At 36.8% G+C, this 21,780-nt stretch overlaps 1 protein-coding gene across 1 annotated transcript; it reads right to left on the bottom strand.

Annotated features, from left to right (window-relative positions):
- Positions 1-17,121: 17,121 nt before the first annotated feature.
- LOC115436875 (transmembrane protein 275-like) lies at positions 17,122-20,508 on the bottom strand. Its single transcript, XM_030159847.1, has 2 exons — positions 20,009-20,508; positions 17,122-18,149 (listed from the first exon to the last, which is right to left on the bottom strand). Exon 2 carries the CDS (start codon positions 18,022-18,024, stop codon positions 17,404-17,406), a length of 621 nt encoding a protein of 206 aa, XP_030015707.1. The 5' UTR covers positions 18,025-18,149; positions 20,009-20,508; the 3' UTR covers positions 17,122-17,403.
- Between the last annotated feature and the right edge of the window lie 1,272 nt (positions 20,509-21,780).

Raw genomic sequence — 21,780 nt, 5'->3', positions numbered from 1 at the left:
CTGTGAACACTGAATCATGTCCAGCATTGTCATTAAACTCTTATGGTTCAGTTGGTTTTTGGATCAGTTATTTTTTTTTTTTTTAACTTGCACTATCACTTGACCATTTCCAGATCTGTATTTGAAATGTTAAGTCTTTGTTTTTATTTTAATATTGTTTTGTCATGTTGTTTGTTTCTGTTTGTTTTAGTGTTGTTTCTTAAAAGACCGGGGAGAAGGTCTGCAAATGAACTACTGTGACCTGGATACAGTTTTACAAACATTTCATAGGTTCTATACTTATAATGTAACAATGCCTATATTTAGTGACCCTGTAAAATTCAATTCAATCCAATTCAAATGGCTGATCGAGCATTTACAACCCATAAACAAGAGCACAGATCACATTTTTCTTGATACATACCAACACTTAATGTATTCCATCATTGTTGTCCTATTGTTTGCTGATATGTTGCAAGACAGAATTTATCAGTTGACGTCTTCTTTAAAATATCTCACCAGAGTGCAGAGTGCATGTCATGTTTATGGTCAGTAAATTGCATGTGGCTCCAGCTTAGGGCTTTTTTAGTGTCTCTTAACTGTTCTTTTTGTCTCTGTTTACTATAACTATAAGTAGAAATGCAACTAAAATAAGAATAATCTTAAAAAAGTTATAATAAAATAGGTCAGTAAATGTTGACTCTTGTGTTATTTATGATGACATGCAGTACAGGCCAAAAGTTTGGACACACCTTCTCATTCTTTGCATTTTCTTTATTTCATGACTATTTACTTTGTAGATTCTCACTGAAGGCATCAAAACTATGAATGAACACATGTGGAATTATGTACTTAACAAAAAAGTGTGAAATAACTGAAAACATCTCTTGTATTCTAGTTTCTTCAAAGTAGCCACCCTTAGCTCTGATGACTGCTTTGCACACTCTTGCCATTCTCTTGATGAGCTTCAAGAGGTAGTCACCTGAAATGGTTTCCTAACAGTCTTGAAGAAGTTCCCAGAGATGCTTAGCACTTGTTGGCCCTTTTGCCTTCACTCTGCGGTCCAGCTCACCCCAAACCATCTCGATTGGGTTCAGGTCCGGTGACTGTGGAGGCCAGGTCATCTGGCGCAGCACTCCATCACTCTCCTTCTTGGTCAAATATCCCTCACACAGCCTGGAGGTGTGTTTGGGGTCATTGTCCTGTTGAAACATAAATGATGGTCCAACTAAACGCAAACCAGATGGAATGGCATGTCACTTCAGGATGCTGTGGTAGCCATGCTGATTCAGGTTGCCTTCAGTCTTGAATAAATCCCCAACAGCGTCACCAGCAAAGCACCCCCACACCATCACACCTCCCCCTCCATGCTTCACGGTGGGAACCAGGCATGTAGCATCCATCCGTTCACCTTTTCTGCGTCGCACAAAGACACGGCGGTTGGATCCAAAGATCTCAAATTTGGACTCATCAGACCAAAGCACAGATTTCCACTGGTCTAATGTCCATTCCTTGGGTTTCTTGGCCCAAATAAATCTCTTCTGTTTGTTGCCTCTCCTGAGCAGTGGTTTCCTAGCAGCTATTTGACCATGAAGGCCTGATTCACGCAGTCTCCTCTTAACAGTTGTTGTAGAGATGTGTCTGCTGCTAGAGCTCTGTGTGGTATTCATCTGGTCTCTAATCTGAGCTGCTGTTAATTTGCAATTTCTGAGGCTGGTGACTCAGATGAACTTATCTTCAGCATCAGAGGTGACTCTTGGTCTTCCTTTCCTGGGGCGGTCCTCATGTGAGCCAGTTTCGTTGTAGCGCTTGATGGTTTTTGCGACTGCACTTGGGGACACATTCAAAGTTTTTGAAATTTTCTAGACTGACTGACCTTCATTTCTTAAAGTAATGATGGCCACTCGTTTGTCTTTACTTAGCTGATTGGTTCTCACCATAATATGCATTCTAACAGTTGTCCAATAGGGCTGTCAGCTGTGCATCAACCTGACTTCTGCACAACACAACTGATGGTCCCAACCCCATCAATAAGGCAAGAAATTCCACTAAGTAACCCTGACAAGGCACAGCTATGAAGTGAAAACCATTTCAGGTGACTACCTCTTGATGCTCATCAAGAGAATGCCAAGGGTGTGCAAGGCAGTCATCAGAGCTAAGGGTGGCTACTTTGAAGAAACTAGAATATAAGAGATGTTTTCAGTTATTTCACACTTTTTTGTTAAGTACATAATTTCACATGTGTTCATTCATAGTTGTTTGATGCCTTCAGTGAGAATCTACAAAGTAAATAGTCATGAAAATAAAGAAAATGCGAAGAATGAGAAGGTGTGTCCAAACTTTTGGCCTGTACTGTATATTACAGCTGAAATGGTGATTCAGTGAATTTTTGTCAAAAGTGACCCAATCATTTTCTTATTCATTTATCAATTTACTTCTTTAACCCTTTGATGCATAGTGGTCACTCCAGTGGACAGTTATTCTCCAGCTGTCCTCCTGTATATTCCTGGGTTTTGTTGTTTTAGTTCCATATCAGCCAACACAGTGGACACTAATGCACCATCCCATACACTAACATTCATACTATTACTGTAACTGCACTGTTCTTGATAAACCTGATCTGCACTAACATATTTGAGTGTAAATCAATTGCTAGTTGTTATTAGACTGTAATTAACAGTTTTCTTAAACAAAAAGTTTTTTTTTTTGCATATTATCTCCATGAAGTGAGTAATAACTAGTATCAGAATATAATAAAATGTGAGAAAACATCAGATCGGCTGCATTAAAAAAAATGTGTTCCATAGTTTTTGCACAGTTTTATCACTTTTTGATATTGCATTTTAAATACATGTTTGTTTGCTTGTAGAAGCTAATAACATAATAACGACCAATAATATAATAAATTTGCCATTTTTAAACTGTAATAGGCCAGTAATGTAACAAAATTCTGAACCAATAACGTAATAACTTTTGGCCAATATCGTAATAACTTATTATGTTATTGGCCTAGTAAAAAAATCTTTGCAAATGTAATAACTGAGCTAATAATGTAATAATATATTAATATCCCTGTATTTAAGTTTCATTTATTAGATATAACTGTGATAAAATTTCTCTCTCTCTCCTTCTCTCTCTCTCCTTCTCTCTCTCTCTCTCTCTGTCTCTCATTAACCAGCCAATAACGTGATAAGTTGTCATGTAATTGGCCAAAAGTTACTATGTCATCAGTTCAGAACTTTTATTACGTTATTGGCTTATTACATTTTAAAAATGGTAAATTTATTACTTTATCGGCCGTTATTACAAAATAAACACATGGCGTCCAGCTGAGTGGATGTTTTTGTAACTCCATTAAAAATCGGTTCATTAAAAAATTTCAATCTTATTGTTTTTTTTCATGCCTAAAGAGGAATAAAAACACTCAGGAAAAAAATCTTGACTAAGATCCTCATAATTCATGCATCAAATGGTTAACCTTTTTTTTGTTTGCTTTTAAATCATCATCTTTAAAAAAAAAAAAAAAACAAACATCTATTGATTATTTTATTGCTTCTTTGTTACTACACTCATTTTGACTCAATTCAGTTTTATTTATAGCACCAATTATAATACATGATTATCTCAATGCTCTTCACAAATTCAGGTGAAGGCCTTTACAGAGGGGGAAACCCAAACAAAACCTCCAAGAGCAAGACCAGGGTGACTGCACAGAGGGAAAACCTCTGACAGAACTGGGCTCCAGGTAGGAGCCATCTGTCTCTGAAGTAGGACAGAGAAAAGAAAAGCATAAAGAGCAACAAACAACACACACAATTGACAAAAGAGTCAAACACTGGGCAGGTTGGAGGCCAGATCCACATCAGGAACATACAACTACCTGATGAATGGAGCAATATGAGGAGAAAAGACTAATGGCAGGAAGGGGAAGACACAACGTTAGTGACATATGATGGTGACGTATATAAAGCATGGAGAGATAGGATTACTGTCCCCCTGCAGCCTAGGACTAAAGGACAGTTCAGGATCATCTGAGCCAGCCATAACTACACCCTTTGTCATGAAGAAAGGGTTTAGGTCTGGGCTTAAAGGTAATGAGGGTGTCTGCCTCCTGGGTCCTAAACTGGAAACTGGTTCCACATGACATGAGTTTGGTAACTGAACGCTCTGCCCCATGGTCTAGTTTTAGAAAATCTAGGAACTACAAATAAAACTGCATTCTGAGAGCAAAGGTTATAAGGTTATAAGGTATATAGGTCTTTGCTTTATTTTTAGGTACTTTGTAATTTAGCAGAGGGGTTATAAATTTAGCTCTAGATTCTACAGGGAGTCAGTGATGAGAAGCTAAAAATGGAGAAATGGAATCTCTTTTTCCCACTCCTGTTAATATTCATGTTGGAGCATTCAGAAGTTTGGGCAACCTGGCAAAATGATCCATTGTTGAATTTTTCTGTGTTACTTTCAGGTAGGATGTTCCTAATTTTGGCAATGTTACAGACATGACAGAATGATATCCTAGACTTTTGTTTTGTATGTGTATGGAATAGTAACTCCCAGGTTCCTCACAGAGGAAATGTCAGATAAAAAGTGCAATTAAATGGTAAAGTATTGAGGAATCACATCCCACAAGTGGTGCCAGGCACAATAAACAAAATAAAAAATAAACTGAAATAAAATTTTAGCTTTTATAGACATGTGAAATTTTGCCCATTATAAGTAAATGGGAGAAAAAAATATTGAAAAAATTCTTAAAAATTTAAACTTTGACCTACTTTTCCCAAAATGTAACCACATCTATTCTGGGTTACAGGCAATCTATAACCCCAATTTGGTACGAATTTAAGCAATAGTTTTGTTGCTAGAGACATGTGAAATTTTGTCTAAGTAAATGGGGAAGAAAAAAAAGATTTTCAAAATTCATAAAAATTTTTACTTTGACCTACTTTTCCCAAAATGTACTGACATCTATCCTGGGTCACTGGCAATCTATAAACCCAATCTGGTATGAATTCAACCAACAGTTTTGCTGCTACAGGCATTTGAAATTCTGTCCATTATAAATAAATGGGGAAAAAAAGATTTTAAAAATTTATTAAAAATTTGAACGTTAACCTTATTTTCCCAAAATGCAATTAGATCTCTGGGTCTCTGGCAATCTATAAACCCAATTTGGTATGAATTCAACCAATTGGTTAGCTGCTAGAGTGTTAACAAACAAACAAACAAACAAACAAACAAACTGAAGCAAAAACAATAGCCCTTGCCTCCCCTCCTTGGGGGGTGGGGTAATAACCTCAGTTGATGACTTGTAATTTCAGTTTTGGAATTACAAGTCAGCAAATAATATAATTTTATTCATTTGTTTAATCTGGTTTCATAGATAAGTTTAACAATGGAAAATTATTCTGTACTTCCACATAGCATTACAGTGCCATATACAAGGTAAAAATAACTGGTTCAAGTACAAAATCTTGTGGAACACCTTAACTAATCTTAATCTTGGTGGATGACTGATCATTAATGCATACTAATTGGGATCTTTGAGAAAAGTATGAACAACTGAGTATTTTAATCCCAACAGAGTGTTTTAATCTATATGTTATGACCAATTGTATCAAGTATTGGAATAAGTCAATTGTTTAACATGATATATATGATTGAGTGCAGTGCGAAGACCACATAGGTACGTGTCTATCTTAGTACAAGCATTGATATGAGAAATTAATCAGTTTACCTTCTATTATTTGTCGATTGCTATCATTTTTAATGCCATTAATCTGCTTTTTCATTCACTGAATTTTTCATTTTCTCCCTATTCTCATTCTCAATACAGGTAATTCTATCTATATTGTTTAACATCTACACACACTGCTCCAAATAAAAACTTGAATTAAAAAAGAACCGTTATGTTGGAAACATAATCTAACCTCAATTTATTGTTTGTTTTTTGGTAAAATTCTTTTATGACCTGCTATTCTAACCAATTAATCCTTGAAAAACTCCAAAGAATAAAATATGGAAATGTCTTTGGATCTTTTTATATGATAAAAATCATTATTATTAGTAGTAATAGCCTAGTAATAGTTGTAGTAATACATGGTACTGTGCATTATCTACAGAAAACATACTTTAAATTAAGAGGGAAGTAAATAGCAACACTATAATGTTTGTAAATTAAACATATTTAGAAAACAATAAAAAATAATGTATTGCTTTGGTCTTTGGAGATTAATGTTGGAGCAAAGACCCAAGGCTCCACAGTAGACTTCATCCATCTCAGCAGTTACATAAGTGGCTTTGAAACCAGCATTTATCTTCAGTGTTGTGGAGCTGACATGTGAATTGTGTTCAACTGTCTCTAACGCTTTGGTTCAGACTGGTTGTTGACATAACTTTCTTGTTCCCATTAAAGTGAAATGTGTTCAAGTTCAATCATACCATTAGCGCATTGGCACCGTGTTCTGGTCATTGTCCATTTGTATTTACGCCAGGGTTCAAATAAAACAAACACAGATTACCTAAAAAAGATTTTTGGAAGGGGATCGTAACCATGGGGTAATAGTATGTCAGTTAAATCAATACTGTCTGTATTTATTTTTATAAACCTGCCAACAGAAAATTTAAACAAGAGCAGTTACTTGGAAAAGACATTGTAATTAAACTGTATCTGAGGGAACATGTTGCATCATTTGTTTGCTTTAAATAAAACACAGGTGAAACGGGTTCTGTCGTGGAAATGGGTGCACAAACCCTAGTTTTGGGTTTCAGGGGTGTCACAACGTGACCACTGGAACAATTAAATAAGAGTGTGTGTGTGTGTGTAAGGGGGGGACAATGTAGAGGCTGTCCCCTGTAGGCCCCATGCCACATAAAGACCTGATTATTCCCCCCCTGTTGGCTGGCCTTGCAGAGTGGACAGACAGTGGACTCAGTATTTCCCTTCCTCTGTTGAGCAGCGGGGACTCTCCTCCAGTCTCAGCCAGGCCACCGCAATTTAAGGGGAGCTGTTGTTTTGGAGAGCCACTGTGGGAAAGTCATTAAAGTGTAAAGCATCTCTCTTTTATTTCTTCCTAAAGGACTCCTGGAAGAGACATCCACTAAGGCGGTGGATGGTAATGAGTCCTAACACAAACCGGCCACCCCCTCAGTGCCGTGTGTGCTGATAGCCGCTGCCATGGCAAACCGGTTCAGTGTTTAAAAACCGGCCTGTCAGACGCACAGCAAGAAGGGCTTCCTCTTTTCGACAGGTGGCCACTGTCTACTCGCAATCCTCTAAATCACAGGTGACAAACATGCGGCTCAGGGGCCAAATCCGGCCCATTAGAGGGTCCAATCCGGCCCCTGGGATGAATATGTGAAATGCAAAAATTCCCTTTCATGCATAGTGGTCACTACAGTGGACAGTTATTCTACATCTGTTCTCTTGTATATTCATGGGTTTTGTTGTTTTAGTTGCATTTCAGGCAACACAGTGAATACTTATGCACCATCCCATACACTGACATTCATATCATTACTGTGTTTTTGCATATTATCTGCATGAAGATAGTAATAACTAGTATTAGAGTATGTTAAAATGTGAGAAAACATCCGATTAGCTTTATGAAAAATGTTTTTATTTCATAGTTTTCACAAGTATCTCATTTTCTGATGATGGGTTTTAAATACATGTTTTTTTTTTCCTTCAAAAATTAAATGTTTGGTGTCCAGCTGAGTGGACTCCATGAAAAATAAGTTCAGAAATAAATTTCAATCGCATTGTTTTTTTCATGTCTATAGAAGAATAAAAACACTCAGGGAAAAAATCTCAACTATGGTTCTCATAATTCATGCATGAGAGGGTTAATAATCAAAGATGTTAAAATCATTTTAATTCAGGTTCCAAATACAGACCAATCAGATCTCAGTTGGGTCAGACCAGTAAAATACTATCATAATAACCTATAAATAATGCTGCAAAGTTCATCTTTGTTTTAGTGTAAAAATGTAAAATTACATGAAAATGTTTATATTAACAAACTATCCTTTTACAAAAAATGTGAATAACCTGAACAAATATCAACAACCTGAAATGTCTAAAGAGAAGTAAATGCAATTTTACCAATATTCTGCTTGTTGTTGTTAAATGTTTTGTGTATTTGTAATTGTAATGTAAGTTGTAATGCACATGTGTAAATGATAAACTGAGGCAGAATAGTGTTAAAATTACACTTGTTTTTCTTCAGACATGTCAAGTTATTCATGTCATTCAGATTTTTAAGGAAACATTATAGATGTAAGCATCATAATGTCATTTTTCTTTTTTCACTGTTATTCCTTTACTGGTCTGGCCCACCTGAGATCATAATGGGGTGAATGTGTCCCCTGAACTAAAATGAGTTTGACACCCCTGCTCTAAATCCTGCCTTTTCCTCGTGCAGTAAAAGAGCTTTCAGTCACTTCAGTGGTTGTTGGTGGTGGGTTGTGTGGTGGGTATTCTGACATGTGCTTCAAAGATCAGACTGTCATTATTTATTCAAACCAGACCCAGTGAACACCTGATACGTAACATATGGTTTAGGGATGCTGAGTTGAGGACTTTTAATTTAATCAAGGGTCATTTCTTAAGAGTCTCCTGTTACTGATCATATCATTAGTACTCTATGCAGTGTATATTTAAGTGGTGTACTGGACACACCAATCATCCTTTCTCCACTGAAGTGATCCACGTGGTAGGCTATTATCATAGCATTGCCAAACCACAAAAGCAGATGTAACAGCATGCTGGGATAAAGGTACAACAAGTAGCTATTTGCACTCCTTTGTAATGACAGAAAATTGCCTTTATTGCATAAACACTTCATGGGAGTTCCCTGTCTGCCCGTTGAACAGCATCATAAAGCAACCGCACGTTATTCACCTGACAATATCCTACACACTGACAATGCTTTCACTATCAGAAGGTAAAGTGCAGGATATGCTGATGGCTGCAGTGCAAAAAGACAACGGCACAGTCATCGGCGAAAAGAGACTGAAGTTGAATCCGTATGACAACCTCACTTGAAAGTGGAGCACTGAAACCGGTCTGATGCAGTCTGCTGTGCACAAGTGTTGTTCATTCATTGTCCCTGAATTTCTTTGAAAAACTGGGACCTCTACTGGAATCAAGTGGTACATCAAGTTGTTTACCAACCTCCTGCAGGACATCCCAATGCAATAATTGGATCATTTTGTTCTCTAACCATAATATGCAACCGTTTCATTCATCATGATCCACTATATTACAGTATAAAGTATCCTGACATGACCCCGGGGGGTGCAGTATGCACAATTATCCACTCAGCTCCTCTCTTATGAGGGGCTACTTACCAGTCTATTCACCACAAAATATTATTTGGGCTTGTTTGACTTAAAGCTGAGTACTTGACATGTAGCCACCTTTAAATATTGGCACACCGCTGTTCTGTGTTCTATTTTTATTCTGTCTATTGATTTGCTTGGACAAACAGTGGGCCACAAGCAAAGGGTTTACATTCATGGAACAGGTCAGTGATACAGAGTTAATATGAACCAAAGTCACTGAATACACTGTGTGTACGCCAGGTGAGTAAAACACTGATAGGCTTTACTAAAGGTTACATGCAACTAAGTCTGACAGCCTTTACATTAATGCAGCTCACATAAGCTAAGTCTTGGTGGTCATGGTCACAGTGTTTTTTGCCTGTCTGTCACGCTTTTACATTTTCCCGGAAATGTCCTATGCTGGCTTCTTTCAGGGTCCACATATAGACGTCTGAAAAGCGAGGTTATGTAACATCCCGACCACTTGAATAAACTGCCACTTACAGAGGGTGAATGGAAGAGTTAAGAATGGTAAGGGACTCATTGTCAGTGACCATTGGTATGCAAAACACTGCACTATTACTATTAGGACCCTCGCTGGTTTTGATCAAAATCTGCTGTATCTTTATCCCCTGATCTGTAAGGAGCTTTCTTCTCCGTGTCACCTTCAGACTGCCCCTGCCACAAACACCACCCAAAATGCCTCACAGTCACAAAGCCCAAACACCCTTATCAACACCTACAGATACTAGATGGAGCCAACTGATATGCTTTGTGATCCTATGTTTGGCCTGAATAGTGGACACTTCCTCCACTAAAACAAGCCATGACTATTTCGCTTGTGTGAAATATGTCACTGCTTTTGTTCAAATAATCTTTGGCATCCTTGTTGCCCCAGAGAGTAAGAATAATGGACAGTAAAGAACATGTTAACACCTATTGTCACCTGTACTGACTGTGAATGCAGGTAAACAATGGCCTGATTCTTTTTTAGCCCAAACATAAGGATTCACCCTAGTTCGGTAAATCCTCCTTCTCCTCCTCCACCCAGTCTGTCTTTTAGAAGCGGAGTAAACTGGGTTGGGGTTATATAACCAGTGTCTGCTCTCATAGATCCTCAGCAGCTCGTCTTCCCCTAATCTTTTCAGCTTGATTACACCCTCCATCCCCCTCCTCTGTCGACTCATTCAGCTGAGAGTGTTCTCACACACAAGCGCATCCATGGGACCACATGAACATAGCGTCGGGATCCGCCACACTCCGGTTTAGAGCGGATGGGATGCTTGTGATTGCAGGTGTGAGAGTGCATGTGGCTGCAGCAGTGATTTGTCAGTGCACGCAATCATCAAGACATGCACTGTCTGCATCTTGGGTTAACGGTGCATGTTCAACTACTGATTTTTGACACTTTTGCGCAGTACTTTCTGACCACGTGCAGTACAGCCAGTCACATTTGTTATTAGAAAGAAGAGCTGCAATGTTTTGGCAGTGTCTCTGATAAACAATTCCTGCAAATCATTGATATGGCTGCAAAAAGCAAACACAGAGTACCGAAACTAGGTGTCATCAACATCTACAACTGTTTACTGACCACATTCTCATGACTGCCGGGGTCAAATGAGACATATTGATCTGTTTTTATTTTCAGCCACATTTTGCAGATGCAAGGTATATCTGATATTTGCTGTAATGGAAAAAACAAGTCAGTGGAATTATTGGTATGTTTGCCCAACCAAGATATGACATAAAAGAGGTCAATTAAAAAGGATTACAACTTGGTTATGCAATAAGGAAATGTGGATTCTCATGTTGTAACACTATAACGCAGCATTTTAGGTGTTGTAAAGAAAGATTCACATGCCAAGTACAAGATATAATTTGATATTCTACCAGTGTAAAGAGGGCGTTAAGGTCAATGTACTTGAAATGATTATAAAAATGTAAAAGCAGCCAGAGGTGAGGTAAGGTTCAAAGGACAAGGAGTGATTTCCATTTGGTCCTATTTTTTTTTGACAACTAAGCCAAACCACAGCGGTAAACCATGACCCCTCTCTGCGACCTTTGCTCACAGAGAGCATAAACATGTAAATATTCTCCTCAGACTAGAGTTTACCTGCAGACCTGTTCGCCACCCAAAAGCAGTAAATCTTTTCTGTCTTTAGCCTCCATTTGGCTCAACATTCAATATGTTTTATGAAGCTCTTCAGTCTCTTCAAGGCTGACAGATAGAAGACGCAGGATGTGCAGGAGGTTTATGTGTGACGATGGGGCATGTTTTGTGTAATGCGGCATAAATATGGAAGCATTTACAAGGTGGGAAGGAGGTTGAATGGTGTTGCGTTTGATAGTGTAGCCCTAAACAGAGAAATCCCCACTGCATGCTGCAGATATTTCACAGTCTCATCATCTTGGCTGAGTTCCCCGCTTGGCTTCTCCAGTAACAGTGACCAGCCTCAAACCACCATCTGCTGCTTTAAACTCATAACACTTTTTTTCTCCCCATGCTTACTGTAAACTTAGTGACAAAATGCATTAGAATAGATGATATCTTGTCCTGTGTTTGTGTATTATAAAATGAAATTATGCATATTTTTTTAGTGTCATAACATCTCTATTATGTCAGAACGACTTGATCCTGTTGTTTACATTCTGACAAATAAGACTCAGTTTGGTTTAATATTTTAACCATCAAAGACCTAAACAAAAACATCTACTGATCTAAAATACTTGCATCACTAATCCTATCACTACACTGTATGTATGGTAAAATGTAATTTCTCAGCTTTTCATCATCATCATCATCATCATCATCATCATCATCATCATCAGATATGACCCATTTGGGCATTCACAGGCTCCATAGTAAACATGGAAATGTCATCAACACTGATTCATCAATAATACCCATGTAGTTTCACAAATGACAGTGGTAGTAAAGGCTTCTGTTTATGTTCAGCTGAGGATGAAAAGGTCACTTTTTCTTCAGTTTTTATAATAACTTTTGAATTTACTCTGAGCTTATATATGACTAGTGTATTAAACATTGGGAAAATACATGATTTTCACTGAAAAATGCAAAATGCAAAGGATAATACATGAAGAAATGGTCATAAATCACACAGGAAAGGTTAAATGTAGAGAAAACTTCATTTGGAAGTTGCCACAAAAATATTTCCATGTCTTTGAGGGCTAATCAGAGAAGTGAGATGTGAAATGATTTGTCAGTAGTTCTTGAATCCTCTGTCAGCTCGGGGCTGCCTCTGAAAGTAGGACACCCCAGATTTGGGCCCTCATCATCTCAAGAGTACAAGGAAGCATTATCAGGATCCTGGATATTTAAGACGATACTCTGATAAGATTGATGTAATTAAGGCTATCAGAGATTGCCAAACACAACCAACTGTCATGTTTTCACAGAGATAAGACATTGTGAGGAAACACTGTGTTGGACGGTTTTAGGAAGGCAGTCTGACTTCGTAGAGAGCTAAATATGTTATGAAAAAAGAACGATCTGTGATAATTTTGTAAATCTTGTAAAATAACTGGCAGCAAATTCACCTAGAAACTGTCTATAATTTACTCTCCGATGGCCCAAACAATAGGAGGCTTGTTAGACTCTACTGACATCTATTGGTTTGATCCAAAATGACAGCCATATTTTATATAACTAGTGTTAAAACCATAGATGTTGTTGTACCGCCCCCTAGTGGTGAACACCCAGACCCCACATATCAACAGTAAACAGAAGACAGATGACTATAATAGATCATTGTTCCATGCTCTTTCGATGCCCTTTTAGTTCTTCGGTGAAGGATGAGAGAACATTTCTTGTACTTGTCCTTGTACTTTGTTACAAAATCTTGCTGACATAACGTATTACCTTTATATTTTCTGTCTTCAGCGAAAACCATTGTTAGGAATCTGGATACTTCTGATACTAAACATCTGTTATCCTGCAGTTTCATGTCATATTTCTTTTATAAATTTTTATATACATTTAAAATAATCATGAGGGTATTTTTACACATCGACTCTAATATAGCAAAATATGTACCATGCCATATACTTGCAATGAGAAACATCATGTTCTACTGAAATAATCTTTTATTATTTTTATGTTTTGAAGGGTTCACAAACTTTTAATGTAAATAATAAACTTCACAAAATGTTCTATTCATTTCTTTTTTTATTTTGCATAAGTGCTACACAAATAAAAATACACAAATAACATCAATAAGTCACAACAGGGAGTTGCATTTCCATGATTGAATTCTCTGAACATGCAAAGTACAGTCAGCTCTTGAATTGGAATGAGCAAGAGAAAGAGCGAGAGAGTGAGAGAGAGAGAGAGAGAGAGAGAGAGAGAGAGAGAGAGAGAGAGAGAGAGAGAGAGAGAGAGAGAGATTTGACAGAGAAAATGGTCCTGCTTTGGAATCATAAATAATACAGGATGATACTGATAAGACATTGTGGTCAGTGGTTTTATGTTTTTATTCACTCTTCTGGTGCTACTTCTGTTAAAGTTTAAAGATGGAACCTTCATATAAGTTGCATGCATTTGTTGTTATCCACAAAAACAAAAATGTGTTGAGGCTTTCTTAACATTATGGAAAAGAAGACAAGAGCCAAACAAACGCTTTCTGAAGAAAATGCTAGTGTGCACTTTTATATAGCCCTCTTTAGTTTAATCCTGATATCTCTAAGGCATCATTCCTTTAAAAGGAAATCAGGGTTTTAAATGTCTTTTTTTAACCACTCAAGTTTATAATTGAGAAGACGTCACAGTGATGGGGAACAGATACATTTTACGCAGTCCAAATATCTAAGTATCTTGGCTTGTCATGTCTGGTAAATGTCTGATAAAGATTCTGTTCTGCTTAATATAAGTGTCTACAAGTGTGTCATGTCCGACCTGGGAAATTACAGTGTTTACTTTTATTTCGAGTGTCATTGTGAGTCTAATATTTACAATAGTGTCATCATAACTCAGTGAGGTAAGTCCCTATTTTGTTATTAAGCCCTAAACCGTGTAGAGGAATTTTCTGAAATCAAGAAAGTGACTTTAAATCTATGTGAATGTTATCAATGTGCACAACAAACTAAAGACTGTCTATGATATTCACAGTGATTATGTTGGAATGATGGCAAAAGCTTGTCCAACTATAGGATGGCTTCAACAATCCAATGCTGTTTGTGTAAGAAACAAGTCAAATGGTCTTAAATGTATATGTATATGTGTAAATGTGCTGATGGGGTAAGCAAAAAGTGTACATCCTGAAAAATCAAGAAGACTACAAAAGGAAATTGTACCAATTTAAAGCAATGAAAACAGTTATTTAAGACAGACTTAATATTCTTAAATTGAAATGTTGTGCAGGTGGTGTCACTCTTAAAATAAAATCAAAGGAAATCAATCTGGTTCCTCTGCTGGGATATTATGTAAACCATTGTTTAGCTTGTTACTGGTAAAATTTTGCTCAATATCAGCTGGATATCCTGCTATGACAAAGTTAATTTACAGTATTTTCCTAAAATGAGATTATTTTTCTCATCAAAACCATATGTTTGATAGGAGTATTTTCCTCTCACAAAAACACTTACTTTCCATAAACAAAGTTGTTGTTTTTTTACTATCTTGAAATGTCTTTTGTTTTTTTTTTGTTTTTTTTTACAGTGAATAAACTTACCACACTTTCCATTATGAACCATTGTAAAAGTCAAGTTGAATTTGAGGACTTGACCCTGTGAGCAGAACTAACTACACATGAACTGTACAGCAAATTTAATCTCAAGTGAGAGAATATTGCTTTGGGACCGCTGTGACCTATAATAACTCATGTCCTCAAAGTTCACCACTGAGAACGGCACACAAAATGTCACATGTCACTACATACATACCTGCACAGTTCAACCCAGTTCCTCTATACTGACCTTTCACATCTAATCTTTAAAGTTCCAGGACAAATTGCTAACCACGTTTTCCATTTGGGTCCACTCAACTCACTGCTGACAAGTGAAGCGACACAATCAGAGTAAATGTGAAAGATACATGTAATAGTTTCGACACTTAGTTTGATTTCTACATCAGGGGTGTCAAACATGCGGTCCGGGGGCCAAATCCGGCCCGCCAAAGGGTTCAATCTGGCCAGTGGGATGAATTTGTGAAATACAAAAATTACATTGAAAATATTAACAATCAAGGACGTTAAAATAATTTTAGGTCAATTAATTCTAAAGTGGATCAGACCAGCAAAATACTATCACAATAAACTATAAATAATGAAAACTGCAAATTTGTCTCTTTGTTCCAGTGTAAAAACGTAAAATTACACAAAAATGTTCATATTTACAGACTAGTCTTTTACAAAAAAAATGTGAATATCTGAAATATCTTAAGAGAAATATGTGGAATTTTAATAATATTCTCCCTGTTATTTAATGTTTGGTGTATTTGTAGATCCACTATGATCTCTAAGTTGTGATTCACGTGTATAAATGATAAACTAAGGTGTTATATTGCTAACATTGCACTTATTCTACAAAAGATTTTTCAGGTTGTTCGTATTTGTTCATGTTATGTTCAAGTACAATTCGTAGATGTAAACATTTTAATTACGGAATTTTAAGTGTATTTTTGCGTGTATTGTAGGATTTTTGAGCATATTTAAGGGTATTTTTGCGTGTATTGTAGGATTTTTTTAGCATAATTAAGTGTATTTTTGCGTGTATTGTAGGATATTTAAGCATATTTAGTGTATTTTTGCGTGTATTGTAGGATATTTAAGCATATTTAGTGTATTTTTGAATGTATTGTAGGATTTTTGAGCATAATTAAGTGTATTTTTGCATGTATTGTAGGATATTTAAGCATATTTAAGTGTATTTTTGCATGTATTGTAGGATTTTTGAGCATAATTAAGTGTATTTTTGCGTGTATTATAGGACATTTAAGCATATTTAAGTGTATTTTTGCATGTATTGTAGGATTTTTGAGCATAATTAAGTGTATTTTTGCGTGTATTGTAGGATTTTTGAGCATATTTAAGTGTATTTTTGCGTGTATTGTAGGATTTTTGAGCATAATTAAGTGTATTTTTACATGTATTGTAGGATATTTAAGCATATTTAAGTGTATTTTTGCATGTATTGTAGGATTTTTGAGCATAATTAAGTGTATTTTTGCGTGTATTATAGGACATTTAAGCATATTTAAGTGTATTTTTGCATGTATTGTAGGATTTTTGAGCATAATTAAGTGTATTTTTGCGTGTAGTGTAGGATTTTTGAGCATATTTAAGTGTATTTTTGCGTGTATTGTAGGATTTTTGAGCATAATTAAGTGTATTTTTACATGTATTGTAGGATATTTAAGCATATTTAAGTGTATTTTTGCATGTATTGTAGGATTTTTGAGCATAATTAAGTGTATTTTTGCGTGCATTGTAGGATTTTTGAGCATAATTAAATGTATTTTTGCGTGTATTGTAGGATACTTAAGCATTTTTAAGTGTATTTTTGCATGTGTTGTAGGATATTTAAGCATATTTAAGTGTATTTTTGAGCGTATTATAGGATATTTAAGCATATTTAGTGTATTTTTGCATGTATTGTAGGATTTTTGAGCATAATTAAGTGTATTTTTGCGTGTATTGTGGGATATTTAGGCATATTTAAGTGTATTTTTTTATTTTACGGAATTTACCTTTTTTCACTCAAAAGTTCTTATCCTATTGTTTAAATGACTTTACTGGTCCGGCCCACTTTATATCATATTAGGCTGGATGTGGCCCCTGAACTAAAATGAGTTTGACACCCCTGTTCTACATGAAAACTGCTCATAATGCCCCCACTGTAAAAACAAAGACTTGGAGAAGAACAGCACTTTAGAGGTAGGAATCTGAATTCCAACACCTAGGATTCACAGATACTTGGTTGATTCAATAAATTTGCATGCTAATTACCAGTTGGCTGCAGAAAATCAAAAGCATACTGCTGACAATTTGTCACAACCAGAAATATGGCACGTAAACTAGAAAACAGAATCACACTCAGCAAGCCCTCAAATCAAAATATATTTACATCCTCTGAAGTCTTTGTGGCCTGCTAGGTGACCACTTCTTCACATGGCAGGTTGAGCCTCACCTCCCCTCCTGTTGCTGTGGAGGCTGAGTAGACTGCTGTGGCGGAAATAGAAGAGGGGCCGTTGGTCTCCATGGTGAAGAGCTTGCACGGCCCCGGTACAGCTGTGTCGGGAGCCTCCTTTTCTGGGCTGGACATTCGAGAAGATCCTGGGGAGGACGTGGGACTGAGCTGCACAGCTGTAGTATCCTGCAACGTGTGCTCGCTGGTCTCTATTTCAAAAGCAGCTCCTCCAGCCAGTCCGCCGTGTCCCATCAACCCCGTGCCCCTGCCGCCCACCTTAGCCCGGTGAGAGCTGTGAGGAGGGGGGAGGCGGCTACAGACGCAGCAGGCCCCAAAAAAGGAAAAGGCCACCAGCAGAAGGATTGGTCCGATAATGATTGGAGGGTTGTCAGAAGGCACCATTGTGCTGAAGGCAAACGCTCCCACCAAGGTGATGTTGAGTCCAGCCAGCATGATGCATAGTCCACAGGCACAGCAGAGCGCCGGGGAGGGGAGGCCATGAGGACGAGACTTCCTCCTCTTCTTCTTCTGTGCCTCCTTTTTAGGTACAGAAGTGCCTGTGCTTCTATCAGTGATGACCATTTCTTCACCCCCAGGCTCGTCTGTCCCACTGTGTTAGAATATCTCCTTGTGTTTCAGTCCAGACATTTCCCCATGGTAGTGTTGAAATGAACGGCATCCAATCCACAGCAAAGAAACGTCTTTGTCTGGAAATGATAACACATCACTGCTTTAAATAGAAGTATAGTGAGATATAAATATCTTATTAACAAATATTTGACAAGTTTTAACACACAGGTGTCAAACATGTGGCCTAGGGGCCAAATCCAGCCCGCCAAAGGGTCCATTCCGGCCCGCAGGATGAAAGTGCAAAAATGAACCTGAACAGTCCAGGTTGTCCAAATCATTTTAGTTCAGGTTCCACATACAGACTAATGGGATATACAGTAAAAATAACAACACAATAACCCATAAATAATGACAACTACAAATTTTCTTTGTGAAAAATTATGTGGAAAAAATTTAAGTGAAAAAATAACATTACACTGTGAAAATATTTACATTTACAAAACTATTCTTTTACAATTAAACACAAATAAATACGTGAATAAAAATAAAGATGAACAACCCGAAATGTGCAATTTTAACAATATTCTGCCTGTTACTAAATGTTTTGTGCATTTATGGATCCACTGCGATCTGTAGTTGTGTTAATAATAAGAGATGGAAAATTGTAGAAATTGTTCAAATTTTAGTTCCAAACTCCAAAATTTTAACAATATTCTGCCTGTTACCAAATGTTTATGTAAGATTCTGTGTAATGTACATGTACTAATAATTAGTCGAGGCATAATATTGTTAAAATTGCACTAATTTTTCAAACGAAATTTCGTTTTTTTCAGGTTATTCACATCTTTTTTGTGAAATGTAAATATTTTAATAATTTAATTGGGGTTTTTTGGACTAAAACAAAAAGAAAAACATGGATTTGTCATTATTTATAGGTTATTAAGTCATGATTTTACTAGTCTGGCCTGCTTGAGATCAAATTGGGCTAAGTATGTGGTATGGCCCCTGAACCTAAATGAGTTTGACACCCCTGTTTTAACACATTCTTGCACATATTAGAACAGTGTCTTCCCTTGTGTCCCAGAGGCTTTTGGGAAATGTTGGAAACCTGATCCACTCACAGTTACTTATATCTTTGCAGCAACAATCTTTGTAGTGTTTGCAAATAAATAGAAATAGAAAAATGCAGAGATACTCTAATGACGATAAGGGTGGTGTGTTTGATAAGACCTGCAATGATTGTTTTTATGGTTAGAACTGTAGCACCTTCCTCTTCATTATACACACACACTTTTATATACCGCCCATTTAATATAAGAAGGTGGTTAGAGAAGATGTGCTGAGTTTGTGGTTTTATGATAATAGAAGGTATGTTAAAGTGTCCTCCTTGTGTAATTCATCAATGAGGTCTGAACATTCACTGCTGAGCTCTGCCACTCCTATAAATTACAAATATGAGGACAGTTTACAGCCTGTTAAGTGTTTATACGTGTATTACTAGTCCACTAGACATTATATGGGCATCTATAAGGAATTCAAGCTTTTATCATTTGCACATTTGTTCATAATTACATGAAAATTAAACCTCAGTCTAAAATGAGATGCATGCACCCCACGACTGTTGCACCAAGTCCTCAGTGCAACTGATTTGACATAACTGATCAGAATTATTATCTAATTTCTCCTGCTTTGTGAAGTAAAGTGCTAGAAATTACATTGCAGCTGCTTCATTCATGTCATCTAGGCCACTGGGGGATAGCATTTAAGTATTTAGTTGAAATTAAATTGGCTCTTCCATTCCAGCGTACATTCATTAAGTAGGAATGAAACGTACAGGGAAGAGAAAAAGAGATGTGAAAATATCTAAGATCTAAGACAAAAAAAAAAATGTATTACAGCGTCTATCAAGTGGGCTTTGCTTGAACCACACTGAAGATGGTTACTGCATTGATGTGTTGCATTCGCGTGAAATTAAAGAGGTACAGAATCATCTTACCCCTGACGTCGAAGGTCTTTCCATTGTTTTTAATCAACGTGGATTTTTTTTTTTTTTCGTTTTCTAATTGCGGTGCGTAATTAATGACAGTTGGAGTAGACGCAGAAGCACAAAACGCGCGGTTTTCATTGTGGTTTCACAGCTTTGCAATCCTGAGGGCACAAGTCATGACATCCGTTCAGTTTCTGACGAGACGAGACGAGACGGATTAAGAAGATAGAAGAATCCACGGGCAGAGAGAAGATCACTTAGGTGAGATGGCATTTCTTCTGAGTTGACGTGTAGTCGCGCGCTGCGTCGCTCCTACCTTTTGGACCGAGACGCGCAGGTCATCCTCAAACGCACATGACACGGAACGGCTCGACTGGCATCTGTGTGCATTTGCCATGTTTCATAGTTGATCTGGCGCACAGTGCGTGTTCCTTCCACTGTGAACCACTGGATGGATGATGCTCTCCTGGCTCCACACCGATCCCTCCCTTCACCAGCTCAACCTGGTGTGTGTGTGTGTGTGTGTGTGTGTGTGTGTGTGTGTGTGTGTGTGTGTGTGTGTGTGTGTGTGCGTGCGTGCGAGCGTGTGTGTCTGTGTGTGTAGGAGATGATGAAGGTAAAAGCATCTCCTTTCTGATTTGCAAACACGAACACTTCAGTTTTACTCTCAACCTTAACCTGTTATTTTAATTTTAGTATTTTACTTCAGCTGTGATTAAGCTTTTGTTGACATTGATTGACAGCACCCTTCTCCATGACTGTCATTCTCCTAAAAATGTCATTTCTGCTCTACTTTTAAATAAGCCACTTTCTAATGGGGTCAGAAGGAGCAGCTAATAATATCATGTCTTATTATCATGTTTAATAAATCACATGTACTTGCATAAAACAACAGGATCCAGCCTGTGAACAACTGAGTGCATCATTATAGGAGGTTGAAGGTTTCTCACATTCAAGTCAACGTCAAAATGTATCTGATTCATAATGAATAAATATTTAACTGATCAATTATTTATGGACTAGCAGCTCTTTGTGAATATTCCAAGAGTAAATAATCAAGCTTATCTGGGTTTTTTTAGTTAATTTAATTTAACACCCTGGGGTTGGTTGTTCTTAAATGAATCATGTTACCAAAATGACGAAGAAAAAGTATCTTCAGAGTCTTCTTTTTTGTTTTGATAGATAGATAGATAGATAGATAGATAGATAGATAGATAGATAGATAGATAGATAGATATGCAAAATATACTATATATATCATATACAATATGGTGCAGAATGTGTAAGCAAGATATGTTCATATTAGATACTTTCGATTTTATGTTTTTATGTTTTCTCATTTTAATGAGATACTTAATATTAGCTGTAATATTAAAACTAAACAAACAAACCTTTATAGCGATGTATCTGATGATATAACATAAAACACTTATTAGGTTTTAACTATGTGTTATCTTATGTTGTGAAATACTCAGTAATTATGAAAATGTTTATGAAAAGGCACTGTTTATGAAGACAAACAGTACATTATCATGGCAAGTTTCTTTATAATGTAAAATATTACTTAGAATGTTTGTATTTGTATCAGTTAATCAAATCACAATCACAATACAATATCAGCCCGTGTAATCACAATACGGAATCACAAAAGTCTGTGATTTCAAGGTTCGGTGTGTGTATAGGATGTTAACTGTGGAAAAAATGCTTAAGTAAATCACTACATTTGCATGGTTTAGTGGTAAAAAATAAAATGAAAAAAATATATATATATATATATATAT

The sequence above is a fragment of the Sphaeramia orbicularis genome, chromosome 17, assembly GCF_902148855.1.
Source record: "Sphaeramia orbicularis chromosome 17, fSphaOr1.1, whole genome shotgun sequence".
Lineage (NCBI taxonomy): Eukaryota > Metazoa > Chordata > Actinopteri > Kurtiformes > Apogonidae > Sphaeramia > Sphaeramia orbicularis.
This window is presented reverse-complemented; position numbering and strand designations above follow the sequence as displayed.